General features: G+C 36.3%; 1 protein-coding gene across 2 annotated transcripts in view; it reads right to left on the reverse strand.

Annotated features, from left to right (window-relative positions):
* SMC5 (structural maintenance of chromosomes 5) overlaps positions 1-22,442 on the reverse strand; it is a 115,498-nt gene that overhangs the window by 10,291 nt on the left and 82,765 nt on the right. For both annotated transcript variants that reach the window (XM_010860637.1, XM_010860636.1), the window contains exons 10-17: positions 21,581-21,735; positions 18,466-18,579; positions 11,902-11,996; positions 11,171-11,303; positions 8,572-8,745; positions 7,138-7,307; positions 4,688-4,811; positions 4,287-4,409 (exon numbers count right to left, since the gene is read on the reverse strand). In XM_010860637.1, the coding sequence (XP_010858939.1) occupies positions 4,287-4,409; positions 4,688-4,811; positions 7,138-7,307; positions 8,572-8,745; positions 11,171-11,303; positions 11,902-11,996; positions 18,466-18,579; positions 21,581-21,735 (1,088 nt within the window). The remainder of the gene's footprint in view (positions 1-4,286; positions 4,410-4,687; positions 4,812-7,137; positions 7,308-8,571; positions 8,746-11,170; positions 11,304-11,901; positions 11,997-18,465; positions 18,580-21,580; positions 21,736-22,442) is intronic.

Here is a 22,442-nt window from a genome sequence, read left to right on the forward strand (position 1 = left end):
ATTGCTGAAGCCTGGCTTGGAGAAGTTTGAGCATTACTTTACTAGCGTGTGAGATGAGTGCAACTGTGCGGTAGTCTGAGCATTCTTTGGCATTGCCTTTCTTAGGGATTGGAATGAAAACTGACCTTTTCCAGTCCTGTGGCCACTGCTGAGTTGTCCAAATTTGCTGGCATATTGAGTGCAGCACTTTCACAGCATCATCTTTCAGGATTTGGAATAGCTCAACTGGAATTCCATCACCTCCACTAGCTTTGTTCGTAGTGATGCTTTCTAAGGCCCACTGGACTTCACATTCCAGGATGTCTGGCTCCAGGTCAGTGATCACACCATTGTGATTATCTGGGTCGTGAAGCTCTTTTTTGTACAGTTCTTCTGTGTATTCTTACCATCTCTTCTTAATATCTTCTGCTTCTGTTAGGTCCATACCATTTCTGTCCTTTATTGAGCTCATCTTTGCATGAAATGTTCCTTTGGCATCTCTGATTTTCTTGAAGAGATCCCTAGTCTTTCCCATTCTGTTGTTTTCCTCTATGTCTTTGCATTGATCGCTGAAGAAGGCTTTTGTCTCTCTTCTTGCTATTCTTTGGAACTCTGTATTCAGATGCTTATATCTTTCCCTTTCTCCTTTGCTTTTCACTTCTCTTCTTTTCACAGCTATTTGTAAGGCCTCCCCAGACAGCCATTTTGCTTTTCTGCATTTCTTTTCTATGGGAATGGTCTTGATCCCTGTCTCCTGTACAGTGTCACAAACCTCATTCCATAGTTCATCAGGCACTCTATCACATCTAGGCCCTTAAATCTATTTCTCACTTCCACTGTATAATCATAAGGGATTTGATTTAGGTCATACCTGAATGGTCTAGTGGTTTTCCCTACTTTCTGCAATTTCAGTCTGAATTTGGCAATAAGGAGTTCATGGTCTGAGCCACAGTCAGCTCCTGGTCTTGTTTTTGCTGACTGTATAGAGCGTCTCCATCTTTGGCTGCAAAGAATATAATCAGTCGGATTTCGGTGTTGACCATCTGGTGATGTCCATGTATAGAGTCTTCTCTTGTGTTTTTGGAAGAGGGTGTTTGTTATGACCAGTGCATTTTCTTGGCAAAACTCTATTAGTCTTTGCCCTGCTCTAAATAGAAAAAAAAAGTCTTTCCTGAAGTTCAGTTTTTGTGGGAGAGTAGCAAGCAGGTAGGTAAAGAAAATTAGATGAAAGCACAACTTCTAAATTTGATCGTAGGATAAAAAATAAATTTAACAACTTCCAATTCTTATAATATGAATCTTGATGTAAATCCATATATGTTTCATGCTAGGGAGCGCACTAAGCATCTTGATGTATTATTAAACTTACTATCACAATAGCCTTGCAAGTGAGGTAGGTACTGTAATATCTGTGGCTGAAGACAAAACGCTTGGAGTGGTCAGGAAACCTGCCCAAAGTAAAAAACTAAGTAATGTGTTCATCCATCTGTCTACCTCCATATCTGGATTTATGTGCAGTCAGCTTATTAACTTGTAAAAATATTCCAGATGGTAATAACATACCTCTCGAAATGTTTAATGGGTTTGGATCCCTTTTCCGCTATTTGCCCTCCAATAATTTGAGGAAGTTATTAAACTCAGTGGTGTTTAGTTATCCCTAAGTTCCTTCATGAACACAACCCCTACTGAAATTCTGTGTCAATCTTTTTTGTGTATGAATTTGTTTTCCATGATCAGGGTAAAAGACAAACCCCAAAGTGGGGTGAGGGGAAGAAAAGAAGGAAGGAAATGATCTCCCTTTGTTTCAAATGAAGACCAGCAAGAAGAATAGATAAGAGCAAGTGTGGTAAGTGACAGAAAACGTGAGAAGAAAAAAAGAGCAAATGAAAGACAAAATGAACTACTATAGACTTACTCTTCTCTGTATCTTTCACTCATCATTCTTGACTATTTAAAATGCATAGTTGTGACTATGATCAGTCAGTAACAAGCACTTACCAAAACACAGTGCAAGAAAGAAGAGAACCCTACAAAAGGGTTGGTAAGACAATTATAAATAAAAAGCATTTACTAACTAACTTTCAGATTAACATATAAAAAAGAGAAACAATGATATAAAATATTGCTGAGGAAACAGAAAATAAAGTCAAGAAGATTAGTATGGAAAAACCTTTCAGAGAGGGAGTTTGTGTATATGTCCAGGTAAGAAAACCTAGTGTGACAAGTAGCTAATGAGATTATTTCCCTGGACAGTATAATTAAGAACCTTTCTACTCTCCAGAGTAATCAGTTCAACTCAAAAATATTACTGTTTCTGCTGCTACTAACAATATGGATAGGAGACTCCCCTGCCAGGTTAGGGAAGGCAGCAGGTGTAGAAGTCTTTATTCTGATTATGTATGTAGAAGTATGCTAAACATCCTTCCATTTTTATTTGAAAGAGTATTTATGCACAAGTATCTTATATCCTTGTGAAAGAGTATTTATGCACAAGTATCTTATATCCTTGTGGCCTGAGTATCTTTGACATACTCAGTTCAGTTCTACTATAAACAATATTGAAATTCTCTCTCATTTCCCTCTCCCAAAGCATCTAATCTGAGGTAGTATCCTTTTATTTCCTAATAGTACCTACAGGACAGTCAGCAAACATATTGTTTTACTTACACTGTCTCCCTTCTTCTGTGTTTAAGAGTGTTGTGCCTTTAGCTACTGTGTCAGCCTTCGGCCCACATAACACATGCTTGCTGTCTCCTTAGCCTGCCCAGTAGTTCTAGTTCTCCTCAGTAAGCAACTTTGTTCTGCAAGGCAGTTTCACGTGAGTTGCTAGTTCACAGGACCTGAATCACCCCAGCACCACCTGACCTTTCTGGAATCTAAAAGTCACCTCCCAGTTTCAGCTGCTCTGAAATTGGTCTGCTCAGCTTTCCACACCAAATGGGGCCTCTTTTCTTAAAAGATGAGAACCTGCTGGTGACTTAATTTTTGGATTCTTTGAGCTTTCCCTTTGTTTCTTACCACATACTTTCTAATACCATACCAGTCTTGATGCTGCTGCTGATTGGGTGTTGTAAAAACACAGAACTTGACTGATGTTTGTCCCTGGTTCTTGGGAGGAAGACTCTAAAATCCTAGGAATTTTCTGAGTGATAGGAGTGTCTGAGTTTATGCTAAGGAGTGACTCAGGATGGGGGAAGTCAATGCCAGAAAGACAAATCGAGTCTTATTATTATCCCCACCCAGTCTTTTAAACTGCAGAGAGAAGGGCTAGAGACCGAGTTTAACCATATGGCCAATGATCGAATCAGTCATGCCTAGGTAATGGAACCTGGTAAAAATTCTAAACACTGATGTGCTAGGAGAGCAACAAATTATTTCACCAGAAAAGGGCACAGAAACTGTGTGCAGGACCCTCCCCACCCTATATGCCTCTTGACTAGGAGGGATTTGTATTGTTTATATAATAAAACTGTAATTGTTGAGAACAGCCTTTTCTTCAGTTCTGTAAGCCACTCAATTATTGAACTTGGGGGAGCCATGAGAACCCTTGAATCAGTCACCAGTTGGTCAGAAGTGCAGGTGGCATCTGAAGGGCAGTTTTATTAAGGACTAAGCCCTTAACCTGGCCTCATGCTAATCCTGGACGATGAGTCTGAGAATATACTGCAGTACACCTACATCTTTTGAGTCTGTTGTATACATTGTCCGTGGGCTTGCTGTTATGTCGTCATAGTATCCCAGTTGCTCTTCTATTTTTGGGAAAGGATTTGAAAGACTCAAAAACTGTCACTCTTATGACCTCATTTTGTTGCTTGTTCTTCTTTGGAATTTATGTTAACTTAGTACATCACCCCCTGTCCTTCCCCAATTCAATATTTATCATTAACAGTTTCAATACTTATCAGAACAGAAATTACCAGGATCACACACTAAGGCCATTCTGAGTGTTGACTGGAACTCATCTGTAGTTTAGGGGACACAAACTGCAATAAAAGCTACTAGTTGATTCTTGGCAATAGTACCAACTATAATTTGTATCGGCTAAGAAAGCAGACATGGTAAGATTTTGGTTTTCAAATGACTAAATCAAGTACTCTATTTGTTATTTAAATGGGGGAGGGTGGTAATAATAAAAAAATGTACACAAAGGGTTTCAAATTTTACGTCCTAATCAGCAAAGTGCATGAAATCTAAATTAAACAGCATACCCAAAACTGCACACTGCAAGGCATGATATATATATATACACATGTACACACAGTTTTCAAACTGAAGTCCCAAAATAAAAATAAAAGCAAAAATGTTACCTCTGTGATACGTAGCTGTGCTGAGGTTGCCATATAATCTGATTCTAATTTGTTCTTCTCAGAGATCACTGTAGTATTTTGAAGAATTAAATCTACTTTTTGTATATGTAAAGCAGTACAATTCTAGGAATAAAAACCTCTATGAGTTTTATTTTACAACAATATAGTTTCTTAACATTTTTCTAATGTGATTGATACTTCTCTCCAATCTTAAACAGTTCTCCTTTGAGTCATTTGGAATAAAACAATTTAGCTTAATGAGTACTTTTAATCAATTTACTGATCTATAAAGAGAAATGTCAAACAGAGAAAGCTGAAATTACCTATAAAAACCTCTTGCTAAGATTTTACTATTGACTTCCAACAACAAAAAAATGACTAAAATGAAAATGTCTTATTACCTTTATCAGGTTTGTTAATTCAGTAACAAGTTTTGCTTTTTGAATATTTATTTCTTTGATTTTGGTACTTGCTTTTCGTTCTTCCTCTTCAAGATTGCAAGTATCCTGTTCCATCAGCTTTAAACTGTATGAAATGCATAATGATGTAGAAATCAGAGAAAACACAAGGATTGAGCCCAAATTCTCACGTTTCCTGCTGCTTTGTGGTCTATGTAGCAATGCTATTCAGATGTTAACTGATAGCTTCCTGATTAATCATTTTATGCAACCACTCAGGATCGAAAACTATTTTTTGAGATGTATCAAGTGCCCAGCATAGTCTAGGTAATGCTAGTGCTAATGGTATAGGATCTAGAGTCAGAAAGTTGGGTTTAAAATTCCTCTTTGCCACCAATGAGCAGTATAACTGAACAAGCTACTCTTCTAAGCTTTGGTTTCCTCCTCTATAAACTGTAAATAATAATAGTACTTCTGCAGGGCTTTGGTGAAGATTAAAAAAAAGCAAACTATGCAACACACTTAGTATATAGTGTCTGGTCCATAAGTGATAAGTATTGTTTATAAAAACAGTCCCTTCCCTTAAGGAGCTTAACTGTGGCAATCTAATAGGTAAAATAATAATGATGAAAAGACAGTACAATTCTAAAAGTTAATACTCTGCTTTTTAATATGGAGACACTAAGGCTGAGAAGTTTACTTAAGTTACCTAACATTACAGATACTAAGTTGTAAAATGTGTTTGACATCAAAGGCCAAGTTCTTTCCACTACAGGGAAAAATCAAAGATGGAAGCAATAAAAAAAAGAATAAACAAGTTCAGTGGATGTTGTAGAGAGTGGACTGAATGGTGAGTGAAGAGTGTGTTGGGGCAGAGAGGGAGGAAATTAGAATGCGTGGAGTGCAAGACAATTTTGAAAAACGTGAAGGACAATCTAAAGGAAAGCAATATTTAAATTTCATACAGTAAAGGTAGGAAGCCACCACAGATATCTTGAAGGGGGCAGGAACATGAAAAGATGATAAACTTGATGACAGTATTCTGTATGCACTGAATGGAGGAGATGAGTCATGGAGAGACCACTAACCATGTCACCACTGCAGTATTCCAGAGTAACCATAGATAAGAGACAGCCAGGATGACAATGGATATGAAAGGTTATTTCACTACAAAATTCAACATTACCAGGAGAAAGTTTAGTTTCAGACAATGAGTTCAATACAGCAGTCCAACAACAGTAAAAGGTTGACTTGTGGATGACTGAAGGTAAAAGTGAAGGGTTTATGTAGAAAAGAATTCTAGGCAGTTAAGACTCAGCAAATATATCCTCTTTTAAGCAACCAACGTACATACGCTACTGACTTTTAAAAGTTAACAGGCAATTTGCTTTAAAAAAAAACAAAAATTTTAAAAGCATTTTAAATATTCAACTTATGTGTTTAGAAACACTATTAAATCAAGGTAAATTTATACTGTACTCAAGCTGTCATTTATTATGTCTTTAATACCTATATCTTTATTCTATAGGAAAGCAGCACAAAAGAACAATCACCAAAAAAGGTCTGCATTGTGTCCCGAAATGGGCATGGAAAAACTTTGAAATTGGAACTCACTTTCCTCTCCCCTAGACTGAACACACTATAACAGCTTTTATCTGATCTTATATATTCCAAGTTTCTACAAAACATCTAAGTTCAAAACAAAACTTACAATCAGCTCTGAGAACAACTGCCTGGGATCTCACAGTAAGCTAGCATAATGTAACAAAGTCATTCATGGGTAAAAGATGCACCTATGGTAATGTAAGAGTATATTCCTTCACTAATGATTTTAGATTCCATGTTGCAGTTAAACGTTAACAAACCATACTTTGGCAAGTTTTGATGTAACATTAAAGAATACGTATGCTGACAAGTCCTCCCTTTTCCACTTGCATATATATGTGGGGCCAGATTTTCTTCATATACTTCAACCAAAACATCTCGCAACCAAGTGAATGCAGAAGCACTTATGAAAAAATAACTAACTTCATCCAAAGAGATTTACAAATGTAAAAATAATGTCCCTCTTCTTACTAAATGTATTTTGTTTGGAAAATTGTTTCTCATAAATATTTTTTGTTAACATATAATGAATTTAATTTCTAATTTGGTTAATATCAATAGATATAATTCATATAAGCAAAACTTCCTCAAGGTCCTCAATAATTTTGAAGAACAGAATGGGTTCCAGGGATGAAAACAGCTGATCAAGGAACAGAAACATTCACAACACTTAAGATTCCCCCTGCTCTGTCCTGTGTTTTGGGTAGAAGGGTTTAAGTTTGAGAAACTCTACACAGCATGCTGGTGGGAACTGTGTTGTCATTACAAGGTATATATAATTAATAATATCCTTACAGTGCATCTGTATCACCCTCCCAACCCGTATCCCAGAAAGGGCTGAAAGATACCTTCCTAGTTTGGAACTAATTTTTTGTTCCAGTTGTCTTTTCTTCGTTTTCCTTTCAAGAAGCTCCTTCTTCTTTTGTCTAAGTTCATTATCTTTGTGTTCCAGATGCTTGTTTGTCTCATGTAAGGCAATCAATCCTGAGTCTACTGCTTGCAATTTTCTATTAATTTCCTATGGAATACGCAACATTGTTAGTATATTTAAAACAGACTAAAGTATTATAAACTGAGTTAATATTCTTTTTAAATACTCAAATCAAAATAAACCAATCTTTAACTTCAATAGAAGACGTTAACACCATAATTCTCTGACATAAATCATACCAATGTTTTCTTAAGTCAATCTCCCAAGACAACACAAATAAAAGCAAAAAAAAACACAAATGGACTTAATCAAACTTACAAGTTTTACACAGTAAAGGAAACCATAAACAAAAAGACAACCTATGGACTGGAAAAAAATATTTGCAAAGGATGTGACTGAGAAGGACTTAATTCCCAAAATATACTAAACAGCTCAGTAACATAAACACAAACAATCCAAACACTAAATGAGCAGAAGACTTAAATAGATATTTATCCAAAGAAGAGAAACAAATGGCCAATAGGCACATGAAAAAATGCTCCACATTCCTAATAATATTAGAGAAATGCAAATCGAAACCACAACAGAGTACCGCCTCATACCACCCAGAGTGGCCATCATTTTAAAAAGTAAACAAATAATAAATGCTGGAGAGGGTGCACAGAAAGGGGAACCCTCCTACACTGTTGGTGAGAATGTAAATTGGTTCAGCCATCATGGAAAATAGTATGGAGGTTCCTCAAAAAACTAAAAATAGTTACCATACGGTCCAGCAATCCCACTCCTGGGCATATATGCAGACAAAACTATAATTTGAAAAGAAACATGCACCCCAATGTTCACAGCAGCACTATTTACAACAGCCAAGACATGGATACAATCTATGTCCATCAACAGGTGAATGGATAAAGAACGGTACATTCAATGTACCTTTGGTGTATTCAATGAATGGTATATTCAATGAAATAATACTTAGCCATAAAAGAATGAAGTAATGCTATCTACAACAATATACTAGGTTAAGTAAGTCAGAAAAACAAATACCATATCACTTCTATGCACAATCTAAAATGTGACACAAATTTCTTAACCAGACTTGGATGCAGAGAACAGATTTGTAGTTGCCAAGCAAAAGGGTGAGGTAGGGTCAGATGGATTAGGGTTGGAAATTAATAGATGCAAACTACTATATACAGAATGGATAAACAACAAGGTCCTACTGTATAGCACAGGGAATTATATTCAATATCCTGTATCAAACCACAATGAAAAAGATTATAACTGACTCAGGTTGCTGCATACCAGAAACTAACACAACACTGTAAATCAACTGTAAAATAAAGTGACCAACCTTTAGCTGTTCTTCTAAGTGTCGTCTTTGCTCTAGATCCACGGTGACTGTGAGAAACTGAGCAACTTTTAGGGATGTGTTACTTGAAATGACTTTGTTTGAATAAAAAGAAGTTTTCACCACATACTTTTCTTCTGCTGTATAAATTTGTTTTAATCGGGTTTCCTGTATTACCTATAATGTAAAATAAACATTTAGTAGACATCTAAGAATTATTGGACGGGGCTTCCCTGGTGGCTCAGACATAAAGAATCTGCTTGCAATGCAGGAGAGCTGGGTTTGATCCCTGGGTTGGGAAGATCTCCTGGAGGAGGGCGTGGCAACCCACTCCAGTATTCTTGCCTGGAGAACCCCCATGAGAAGCCTAAGTGAGTTACAGTACATGGAGTCACAGAGAGTCAGACATGACTGAGCGACTAAGCACAAGAATATTTGTAACATTAAAAAAAAAAGGACTAAAGAATTAAAAATACAGATCAAGTGAATTTTAGATCAAAATATATTAGATTTATTTTCATTTTTTAAAAGAAATGTAATCCAACATCTCTAAAAAGGTGAGTGATAAATTTCAGGTTATTATTTGAAAATAACACTAAGGAAGAGAACTGGGAGAAAACGGAAACAACTACCAAAGTTGGCTACACTTCTACTTCACTATGCAATTTCTCCCAACTAGGTGTACTTTTGGGGAGTCAGTTGCCCAGCAGAATGAAGTCTGTTATCTCAACTAATACATTTACTCTCCCTTCCCCTTAGTTATATTGTTCAAAGATACATACTCTTATATTTAATTCCTATATACTTGGGGAATACTTAATGCACATGCTTTTCAAGGATTTCAAAGACTTCTTTTTGCATTTTGGGGGACAGTTTTTCTCTCAAGAATTTATTAAGGAGTTTCATAAACTACGCACATTCTAAACATCGTAACATTCTGTATATTTATAAAGAATAGGCTGCTTTAATGTCGTTTTTTCCAGTCTCTAAAGGTTTACTACCAGTATTCTTGTGGCTTGTTTCTCTGCAGAAGTTTACAGTCTAAGTGACGAGATATGACATATTTAAGCATACTTAGCTTAACAGGGTGACGCTAGCCTTCCCACCACGTGTCATGAAAATAATCATTTACAGAGTCTAAATGTCAGAATTTGATAATAAAGCAAAACTTACACTAAAGAATGTTATTTTTTTTCTAAGGGAGAAAATATGACCATTGTTGTTAGGAGGTAGACATGAAATGTTTAGATAGTAAATTTCCTCAGTGCAGGTTTGTATTTTCTGAAAGATGGCCAAGACAATGTTAAGGGCTTTACTAGGTGTCTGACTTTGCTTTTCTATGTACCATGTTCTTTTTTCTAGTAGAGACAGTAGAGTTAAAGCTCTCTAGGTGACCTAAACAGAATGTTAAAAAGTAAAGCATGTAAAAATATTTCAACTTGAAGAACTGTTCAAAAAGTGAAAGGATTTTCCAAGTGCAGTACTATCCCTTTTTGCACCAGAGTAAAGCTATGAAAGCCCTTAGCAAATTTTCTAGTCTTTCTGCAATAGTAAAGAATGCCTACTATCCTAACCTTAAGAGGTAGCACCCTACCTACCCGTGAAGTTATGACAGAAATTGGAAGGTCTGTGTATATTGTCTTTTTTCAAACCCCATCAATGAGTATTAAAGAGGGGTACACACACATGGAGAGTTCTATTTTCCTGGTTTCCCCAAATGATCACCGTAATATGATATGCAACTTAATAATTTGCTTGTCTTCGCAAAATGGGTTAGTAATGGGGCCCCATTTCTATCTTTTGTTAATGAGGTATACAAAAGCGCCAGACTACAAATGAATATCCTAGGGATACTTGTAGACTGGCTGTTAAAAACTTAAAACACATTCTCTAATAAATTCAGTATTATAAATAGCAGTTAGGTCTGTAAATGCATATAAGCAGTATTAACATGGTAACTTAGTATTATGGAAAAACCTGTTCTAGAAAGACTTCTTCACTGTTTCTGCCTATGATTAAAGCACTGAAGGTGGTTTGGAGTCTTGGAGACTATTGGTAAGGAGAAGAAAACTCGAAGCATCGGCAGAACACAGGAACCTAAGAGTTTAGGTGGCTCTGTCAGATAAGAGAAGGAGATCCTCTTAAGAGTGATCATTCACTTATGAGATAATCTTAAATGGAACTTTAAGGGGAGGGCTTACCAGAATAGTTCTATATCCTAGCCTACCATCCTAAAGTATAATCTGTCTGAAAAATAATCTAGAATACAAGAATTTAAATGAATAAACCATTAATGTTTGAACAAATGTCTGTCAAGCAAAGCAGAATTCAATAAGAGAGTCAGGTGTCTCTTTTCAGGCTTTAATTTAGTTACCCTACAGGTATTAAGTATTTATTTAGGTAACTCCACATCCTTACTGTCATAAAGTATTGGTCAACATTCATTGTCCTATGTAATATTAGAAATGTAAAATATCCAGGTAATTCCTGTTTAGTTAAAAACAATGACACGTTTCTTTAAATTTCTCACAAGTTTTCCTTGCCTTTAAGAAGTTTTAACGAAACTACATTTTTGGTACTGACTGATTCAGTATTTTCTTACCCGTTCAATTTTTTCTCTGGTTCTTTCAGTTCCTACAGGAACTTCATGAATGTGATACTGGCAGCAAAGGTAACTCATGACAGGGTCAGGGGCATCAAATAACTCTCGCAAATAAGAGAAAAATCCATACTGTCTGAAAGGAAAAGCAACTTTTAGGATTTTCTTCTTAAAACAGCATTAAAAAAAAATCTCATAGTTGACAAGTGAATAAACAATAAATAAAATATAAATGAATGATGGTACAGGAAGTTAATCACTTAAGTGATTTTATTTCCTGATAAGTTTAATATTTATAATTACAAACTATTAATCTCTTCTTTTGTGGTTTCTACCATTGCTTTTATACAGAGTTAAGAGTTTATTTACTTGTAGTAGGTTTTATAACTGTAGTATTTCCATTTGATCCTTCTGGAAATTACTTTTACATTATGAAGTGATTTATCCTTCTATTTCCCCAATAACTAACCAACTATTTTAAGAGCTCACTAAATAGTCCAATATTATTCCAATGATTTGAAAAATCACCATCATATACTAAGAATGCCACCATCTGTTCCTGGGCCTAGATTTTGCCTTTTTAGACTTAAGAAGAGATCCTAAAAGGGAATAATACAGCCTGTAACAAATATATTTGTGTGACAAAGAGATAATTTAAATATATTTAATAAGAGATAAATGATGACTCAATATTCAAAAAAACAGCTTAGTTCTAATACTATTTTAAGACTTACTTCAGGTCATTCAAAGATCTTGAAGGCGCTTTGTCTGCGTATGAATTCTTAGGAGCAATAACAGCATTTACTCTTAATTTTTTATTGTCACGAACCTTAATATAAGGAAAATAAAATACTACTTTAATTACCACATACTTTCAATGCAGATTTCTAAAGTTATGATATTATTCTTACTGGCATTCATGGGATGATCAAAAAATTGAACACTCACTAGATATTTAATGGTACTCATAAAAAAAACTTTTTAGTGTGGTGATATTAATAGCTATGTGTTTTCACAGAAAGTACATTTCTTTTATTATTTTCACTGATAAAGTCTATCAAACAGATAAGGAAGCAGTAACACCAAGACTCCTTTTCAGAACACAGAAGGACGGGATACTTCCCAAGTCATTTTATGATTCCAGTATAATCCTGACAAAAACACTACAATATCCCTCCTGAACACATACACAAAAATCCTTAACAAAATATTAGTAAACAGAATCTAGCAATATATAAACACTATACACAACCCAGTCAAGTTTATCCCAGGAATATGAGATTGGTTGACTTTGAATGCTACATCAGTCTAACTTACTGTATTGTCAGAATACAGTACAAAAGCCATAAGATTATCTCAGAATTTTCAGCTAACTAGGAACAGAAGGAAACTTCCTCAATGTGATAAAGGGCATCTATGATAAGCATATAGCAGACATAGTACTTAATTGTGGATTATTAAGTGCTTCCCCCCTACGCTTGGGAACAAGTAGAGATATCAAATCTTACCACTTTTTTTTCAGCATTGTCCTAGAAGAGCTAGACAATGTAGTGAAGCACAATAAAGAGGTAAAAGATTGAAAAAGAACAAAAAGATCTGTCAACTACTTTTCTGTTTGTAATTATGTATGTGGAGAGACTAAAAATACTCTGTTGCTCATGGAACTACCTAATAGGTTTAAGAACCATTAATGATTCTAATTGTTCTTTCTGTATTTATTAGTTGGTATTCTACTATATGAGGAAGTGCTTTTTCTTCTTCATTTATTTGGACTTCACTGGTAGTTCATATGGTAAAGTATCTGCCTGCAATTCAGGAGACCCACGTTTGATCTCTGGGTCAGGAAGATCCCCTGGAGAAGGGAATGGCAACCCACTCCAGTATCCTTGCCTGGAGAATTCCGTGGACAGACCATGCGGTTGCAAAGAGTCAGACACGACTGAGCAACTGACACTATATAAGTCATGACTGATGGGGCTGTGTTCCCTCCCTGTATTGTGGCCTGAGGGCAAACTACGGTAGGGGTAATGGCAGTAATGGGAACCTCCTTCAAAAGGACTTATGCCAGCATGCCCTGCCTCCCAGGAATGTTGCAGTCAGAGCCCCCAACCCAGCGGTAGGCCACCATTGACCTATGCCTCTGCCAGGCTCCCAAACACACATAAGGTTAAGTCTGCCTCAGTCTCCTGTGGCATCACCACTGCTTTTTCCTGGGTCCTGGTGTGCACAAGATTTTGCTTGTGTCCTCCAAGTGTCTCTGTTTCCCAGTCCTATGGAAGTCTGTAATCAAATCCCACTGTGCTTCAAAGTCAAATTCCCTGGGGATTCTCAATCCCTTTGTTGGATCCCCAGGTTGGGAAGTCTGTTGTGGGACCTAGAACTTTTGCAGCAGTGACTCAGAACTTCTTTGGAATAGTTGTTCTCCAGTTTGGAGGAGAGGAGAGAAATAGCTTCAGAAGGAATGAAGAAGCTGAGCCAAAGTGGAAACAATGCCCAGTTGTGGATGTGTCTGGTGGTGAAAGTAAAGTCCGCTGCTCTAAAGAACAGTATTACACAGAAACCTGGAATGTTAGCTCCATGAATCAAGGTAAATTGGAAGTGGTCAAACAGAAGATGGCAAGAATGAACATCGACATTTTAGAAATCTGAACTAAAATGGACAGGAATGGGCAAATTTAATTTAGATGAACATTATATCTACTACTGTGAGCAAGAATCCCTTAGAAAGAACGGAGTGGCCCTCACAGTCAAAAAAAGAGACTGAAATGTAGTACTTGGGTGCAATCTCAAAAATGACAAAATGATCTGTTTGTCTGCAAGGCAAACCATTCAATACCACAGTAATCCAAGTCTATGCCCCAAACACTAATGCTGAAGAAGCCTAAGCTGAAGATCTACAAGACCTTCTAGAACACACACACACACACAAAAAAGATGTCCTTTTCATCATAGGGGACTGGAATGCAAAAGTAGGAAGTCGAGAGATACCTGGAGTAACAGGCAAGTTTGGTCCTGTAATACAAAATGAAGTAGGGCAAAAGCTAACAGTTTTACCAAGAGAACACATTGGTCATAGCAAACGCTTTCTTCCAACAACACAAGAGAAGACTCTACACATGGACATCACCAGATGGTCAATATAGAAATCAGACTGTTTATATTCTTTGTAGCCGAAGATGGAGAAGCTCTATACAGTCAGCAAAAACAAAACAAGGAGCTAACTGTGGCTCACATCATGAACTCCTTATTGCAAAATTCAGACTTAAACTGAAGAACATAGGGAAACCACTAGGCTACTCAAGTATTTCCTAAATCAAATTCCTTACGATTATAGAGTAGAAGTGACAAACAGATGGAAGGGATTAGATCTTCAGGCAGGCAGTCTCTTGCCTGAAGAACTATAGACGGAGGTTCATCACACTGTATAGAGGTGGTGACCAAAACCATCCCAAAGAAAAAGAAATGCAAGAAGGCAAATGGTTGTCTGAGGAGGCCTTACAAATAGCTGAGTAAAGAAGAGAAGTGAAAGGCAAAGGAAAAAGGCAAAGATACACCCATCTGAATGCAGAGTTCCAAAGAACAGTAAGGAGAGATAAGAAAGCCTTTTAAGTGAACAATGCAAAGAAACAGAGGAAAACAATAGAATGGTAAAGATTAGAGATCTCTTCAAGAAAACTGGAGATACCAATGGAACATTTCATGCAAAGATGGGCACAATAAAGGACAGAAAGAGTGCAGACCTAACAGAAGCAGAAGATATTAAGAAGAGGTGGCAAGAACATGGGCTTCCTGTGTGGTTCAGCTGGTAAATAATCTACTTGCAATGTGGATGACCTGGGAAGATCCCTTGGAGAAGGGAACGGCTACCCACTCCAGTATTCTGCCCTGGAGAATTCCATGGACTGTACAGTCCATGAGGTTGCAGAGTCAGACACATAGACAAGAGTACAAAGAAGAACTGTACAAAAAAGATCTTCATGACCCAGATAACCACGATGGTGTGATCACTCACCTAGAGCTAGACATCCTGGAGTGCGAAGTCAAATGTGCTTTAGGAAGCATCATTACGAACAAAGCTAGTGGAGGTGATGGAATTCCAGCTAAGCTATTTCAAAGCCTAAAGTATGATGCTGTTAAAGTGCTGCACTCAATATGTCAGCAAATCTGGAAAACTCAGCAGTGGCCACAGGACTGGAAAAGGTCAGTTTTCATTCCAATCCTCAAAAAAGGCAAGTCCAAATAATGTTGAAACTACTGCACAATTGCACTCATTTCACATGCTTGCAGGGTAATGCTCAAAATCCTTCAAGGTAGGCTTCAACAGTATGTGAACCAAGAACTTCCAGATGTACAACAAGCTGGATTTAGAAAAAGCAAAGAAACCAGAGATCAAACTGCCAACATCTACTGGATCATAGAAAAAGCAAGAGAGTTCCAAAAAAACATCTACTGCTTCACCAACTATGCTGAAGCCTCTGACTCTGCGGATCACAACAAACTGTGGAAAATTTTTCAAGAGATGGGAATACCAGACTGCCTTGCCTGACTCCTGTGAAACCTGTATGCAGGTCAAGCAATAGTGAGAACCAGATATGGAACAACAGAATGGTTCAAAATTGGGAAAGGAGTACATCAAGGCTTTAATGCCGTCACCCCGCTTATCTAACCCCTACGCAGAGTACGTGATGCAAAATGTCAGGCTGCATAAGGCATAACCTGAAATCAAGATTGCTGGGAGAAATATCAATAAAGATATGAAGACGACACCACCTTAATGGCAGAAAGCAAAGAGGAATTAAAGAGCCTCTTGATGAACGTGAAAGAGGAGAATGAAAAAGCTGGCTTAAAATTCAACATTCAAAAAACTAAGATCGTGGCATCTAATACCATCATTTCATGGCAAATAGATGGGAAACAACAAAAACAGAGACAGATTTTATTTTCTTGGGCTCCAGAATCACTGAAAATGGTGACTGCAGCCATGAAATTAAAAGACGCTTGCTCCCTGATAGAAAAGCTGTGACAAAGCTAGACAGTGTAATGAAAAGCAAAGACATTACTCTGATGACAAAGGTCCATATAGTCAAAGCTCTGGTTTTTCCAGTAGCCATGTACAGATGTGAGAGCTGGACAATAAAAAAGGCTGAGTGCCAAAGAACTGATGCCTTTGAACTGTGGTGTTGGAGAAGACTCTTGAGAGTCCCTTAGACTGCAAGATCAAACCAGACAATCCTAAAGGAAATCAGTCCTGAACATTCACTGGAAGGACTGATGCTGAAGCTGAAACTCCAATACTCTGGCCACCTGATAGGAAGAGCTGACTCACGGGAAAAACCCTGATGCTGGGAAAGACTGGAAGCTGTAGGAGAAAGGGACCACAGAGGATGAGATGGCTGGATGGCATCACCGACTCAATGGAAATGGGTTTAAGCAAACTCTGGCAAACAACGAAGGACAGGGAAGCCTGGTGTGCTGCAGTTCATGGGTTCACAAAGAGTCTGACACAATTGAGTGACTGAACAACAACACAGTTGAGCAACTGGTTTGTAAGTTACCAAAGGATGGGAAATGGTATTCTAGAAGACATAATTACATGAGGAGATTACATACAATAAACTTCATAATTTAAAATATACACACACAAAAAATCACACATACAAGCAGTTCTAGTCCTAATAATGAGATACAATGGATAGTTCTCATAATACAAGAAAAATAAAAGGTCAAATTTCCTGGAACCTATGTCATATTATTGGGGCTTCCCTGGTGGTTCAGTGGTAAAAGAATGCACCTGCCAATGCAGGAGATGCAGGAGACACAGGTTTGATCCCTTAGTTGGGAAGATCCCCTAGAGAAGGGAATGGCAACCCACTCCAGTATTCTTGCCTGGGAAATCCCATGAACAGAGGAGCCTGGTGGCTACAGTCATGGGGTCACAAAAGAGGTGGACACAAATGTCTTATTATATGGTTCAAATTCTTAGCACAGAGGAAGCATGAGTTTTTGAGGCAAATCCGGTTACTCAGTGTAGGCTAAGCTGATCATTTAGAAAACAGAAAACATCTAATTACACCTGACTCCAGGCGCTTCACACTGTACCATGTCTCACAGACTTATAATCCAAGTAAACTACTTTTTCAGTGACATCAGGTCAAGAACCCAACTGTTTAGACTTAAATAGCTCTAACTACACAAATGCTTAACTTTTTGGAGTCCATTTTATACTTCTGTAGATTCAGCCTTTTTATCTGGTCATCATATATTCATATTCCTTGCCAACTCCCAAACCAGAAGGCGGTCAATATAGTGAAAGTCAAAGAAAGTAAAGATTTTCCCCAGTAACTTGGGTACCAGAGAAACAGAGGACCACTTAAGCTGATTCAGGGTCCTGTCCTTACTTAGACTTACTAGAAAAAGTTCATCTTTCCAGGGTTTTTTAAAAAGTAGAAGGCATATTGCAAAAGGAAAAAGAAATCTTACTGACAAGACAGTAACACACATAGCTCACAATATATATTAATATTATACAGTGAAAACTACAGTACCTAACACTGCTCTTAACTTTTTCATTTAATAATTTATTTAATCATCATGACCATATTTTGAAGTAGATATTATCTCCATTTTACAGTGAAGAAATTAAGATACAAAGCACTGAGTTTTTGAAAACAGCAGCAAAGCCAGAATTCAAAGTTTGAGCCATGCTGGTTTCTAGTGGCTTAGATTCTTGGTCAGTGGTGTTTTTCTAGTCAGACATATGATTCTCACTCTTTTTAAAGTTTCATTTATTTGGGTGCACCATACAGCCCATGGGACCTCAATTCGCCAACCAGGAACTGAACCTGTACTCCCCGCACTGGAAGTACAGTCTTACCCACTGGACCATCAGGGAAGTGCAGATGTTTTATTTATAATAAGAAGCAATATTATATTATTTCCCTCTCCAAAGAAAAACTGAGTTCATTCCAATACATTTCCAAAAAGGATGTCCAAGACCAAAGGCTTATCATTAAGATGTTTCTTTTTCTTAATGTGACAGAATTACTTCATATTAATTCCAAATCATAATTTCAAAATATGTTACAGATGGAATTATGGGCTGTTTGTCCTTTTGTAAAACAAATTCAATCCTCAGTAATGGCACAAAAAAGAAATTAGTGAATTTGAATGATTTTACATAAGAGTTATTGCTGGTAAAATAGGTCATTATCATTTTTTGCTCCAGATTGAAGTTAAAAACTCAAGCACTGGAAAATCAGTGTGAAGTGAGTTAAAATATTATGCTGGTTAATACTTGCCTCTCTGAGGAAAACCTCCATATCTTCTTGATTTTCAAACACAAAAGCTCTCAGGTCATTTGATGGAATATGATTTTCAATGTATTTGGCATTTTTATTATCTTTCATATTTATCTAAACAAAACAAAAAGAAAAGCTGATTTTCATGAAACCCAAACTGATTACTAGAATGTAACAATATCTAACTTAGATTTATTTAATTAGGTTAAAATTCAATCCTTGAGAAAAAAGATTAAAAAAGAAGTTTGGTATTGAAGAGTCAACATCTTAAAACATCTGTTTAATTTACTGTCCATACATAGTAAAGCAAAAGCTAAGACTTTAACAGCACCTAATGCATATTGTCTTTAAGAGAAATTCATACTATCCATGGCAAAAACTAATTAGTTATAAAAATACAAAGGCCTAAATAAAATTTTGAGACTAATGAAAAAAACTTGCAATGGTTTAATTGTAACTCTGCCTACAATGTGGGAGACCTGGGTTCAATCCCTGGGTTGGGAAGATCTTCTGGAGAAAGAAATGGAAACCCACTCCAGTATTCTTGCCTGGAAAATCTCATGGACAGAGGAGCCTGGTAGGCTATAGTCCATGGGGTCACAAAGAGTCAGACACGACTGAGCGACTTCACTCACTCACTCATTAGTGCTTTCAAGAGAAACCTTAGGTCTTAGGTTTATACTACAAGAGCATAAACTTAATCACTTATTTTAAAAATACTGACTAATAGAGATTTCTGCATGTGAGGCTCAGTGCTATGGAAAATACTAAGATATCAACAGCTCAAGAGCCAGGGCTCTAGGATCCAACAGATGTCACTTCCATTCCTATCCTGATCTTGATCAAGTACCACCTAAATCTCTGAAAGCTTTAGTTACTTCATCTGTAAAATGGGTAGAGTAAAACAGTTTATATTTCATGGGACTAAAAGTGGATTAAAAGAAATAATATTAAAAAATTAGTACCATGTTTGTCACATAAATTGTTGGTCAGTATTACTTGAAATGACAGAATATCGATCAGTATAGAAACATGGGAAAACTGATACACAAGCAAACAGAAAAAAAAAATCACAGCCATAGAAAATATTGTTACACAGACATAAATGCTATAGACATTAAATGTCTACTGTTCCACAAATTTTTTGGTATCAAACTACTTTGTTGGAAGGAATGGAACAAATGAAAAAAAATAAAGTGGATAAAGTAACCCCAATATCACCAAAGGAAAATTTTTTTTTAATAGATATGCTAACCTAGGACTTAGCTCTCATTCTCCCCCAGGATACACTTATCAGAGATTTTCTGCCATATTAGACTCTGGGGCCCACACATTCTGTAAATTGGTTACATGGACATCCAACTCTTGGATGAATTTCACCTGCTTGTTTAGGTAATGAATCTCAAAGAAGCCACATAAGTAGGGGTCATTCTTGTCACTGGTCAGTTTCTGCATTTCCTGTAGAAATTGACAATTTTTTCCAAGTGTATACACACTCCACTGCTGATATCCTGAAGGAAGATTTGGCCACCCTGTTGGTTTCACATCTTGATCAGCTTTTTAGTGAGCTCTTATTCCTTACGAGATTGGTGAAGAAAATATTTGGCAAAGTTCTTCAAAGCAATGTCTTCACAAAGTACTAAGACACAGACAGGTACCCATAGGAGGTATAGCACTCCAAGATGTTCTGGTAGTTAATGGCAGACTCCTGTTTCGCTATTTTTAAAAAATGAAACCTTTCTAATATCTATCCTTTAATCTGTTTTAAAATTCATGAACGTATCATAAATGCCCCCTTATATTAGTAAATAGAGACCTGTGGCAACACTTTAAGGCCTTTGGAGGTAGAGTTAAGTGTGGGCAGGATACTGCTGGAAGGAGGTGGTAGGAAAGGTAAAAGGTTGTTCCAGGAAAGGATAAAATAACAGAGTATCTCCCTTTATCTCAGACTCAAATGTAATTTAAAAAGTAAATACATGCCAGCTAGTAATCTGACTTGGTGACTGACTACTATCAGGAAATCAAGTGACAAGAAGATGACAGTATTTTGAGGTTGGCATTTTAATAAAAAATCTGTTGAAAATAACACTTGTATTATAATTTATTATACTAAGAGTCACGTATTTTTTTCTTGTGTTTTCTTTCAATCCTTACTAGATTAATAAAAATAATAATGTCTGCATCCAAAAGAGGTATTCCCTTCCTGATCTGGCAAAAATATTCTAATAATACATATTTGAGCAAAAAGCGAACACAGTATTATGCCCACTAATTTTGCTAATACAGTGCACGCTCTAATAAAAGACAAAGAACTATATGAAATGATTTTGAATAAAGTGTATTATAAACAGGAGTTACAGAAAACAGAACTTGTCATGAATCCTGCAAGGATCTGCAATGAATTCTTTCCCAAAGTTAAGAAAGAGTCATCTAGTAAAAATGATCCTTTTATTGTTTTGGGGTAAGTTTTAATGTCTAACATATCATTAGCAAAGAATGGTGTTTTTTTTTTATTTTTTCATTCCTTCTCATAGCCCAACTTACTATTTTAAATATTTTAGATGGAAATCTTCCTATTAAATCCACACCCACATTTGATTAAATAATTTACTAAATACAGCTTGCCCTATTCTTGATGACCCATGGTTACCAATAAGACCTATCAAATGTTTATGAGGTCAATAAATTGTTGGTTTTGACTCTCAGAATCCTCAGAATGCTTCATTTTTGTAGCAGATGATTTTCTTGTTTGTCCTGTCGGGTACCCCCTTATCAGTAGCATATATACAGAAGTTTTCTACCTCTTTGGCAGAATTTACTACATTGCCTATTATAACCAAAAAATAGCAATTGCCAAAGGAACCAGATAACCAAGTTTATACATGATTCTTGGTCAATAAGCTGCCAGTTTCATACTTGTATCAAGAAACAGTTCATAGGTTTATTATCAAAGACCCTTTAAAAAGGGTGCAGATTCAGCAGCATACCAGATGCCACAAATCTACTAATAGAAAACTACGGTGTTAATAAGACTAAGAATTCTTAAAACAACAAAATCTACAATGATTATAATAATAAAACTAACCGATATTACTAAGATGAACAAATTTCTTACCGTGAGCATTATGGGCTCACAGACTCTTTGCTTAAATTTGTCTCTGTTATTTCTTAGCCATAAAACAGCATCATAGGTATCACGATATCTCTGTCTCAGTTTATCTTCTTTTTGATTCATAAGATTGTCAAAACGTACAATATGATCATCTACACCTAAAATTGGGAGAAAATAACCAAAGCATTATTTCTCTGAAAACTTTAATTAGTAAAATAACCTATTAATAATACAAAAGAGTATCTTAGATCTAAAAGCTATAAATACCACTCAGCAAGTATCCAGCACAGTGAAAAAGACCCACCGTGGACAAATCATTCTCAAATTTCCAAACATCTGGGATACAAGATGATCTTTAAGCTATCAAAAATAAACAAGTCATGTACAAAATGAGAAAACACTAGACTTCCTATCAAAAAAACAATCACAATAGGTGTTCAAAATTCTGAGAAAAATTGTTTTCAAGCCAGATTTTTATATACAACAAAAAAGGGAGATAACAAAGTAAAGATTTTTCAGGGATGCAAAGACTCAATTCTCAAGTATCTCTTCCTAGGAGGTTACCTGAAGATGTACTCTTAGAAAATAAGGAATTAAAAAAAAATGAAGACACAGAATTCAGCAATAGCTATTTATCCAACACAGTAAAAGTGTGAGACAAGTCCTAGGTATCATTCATGTAACAGACCTTGAGAACAATCAGTTTAGATGGGAGGGGGAGGATGGAAGGTTTCAGAACTTGAAGATACTTTTTTTCCCAATTAAGGAAATGCCAAACTAAATGGCATTTCTAAAAAATGATAAATTAAAATCTTTTAAAAAAATTATCAATGAATGGAAATAAGGTCGTAATATACTACTTGGC

Source organism: Bison bison, unplaced genomic scaffold (genome assembly GCF_000754665.1).
Source record: "Bison bison bison isolate TAMUID 2011002044 unplaced genomic scaffold, Bison_UMD1.0 scf7180017864469, whole genome shotgun sequence".
NCBI classification, from domain to species: Eukaryota; Metazoa; Chordata; class Mammalia; order Artiodactyla; family Bovidae; genus Bison; species Bison bison.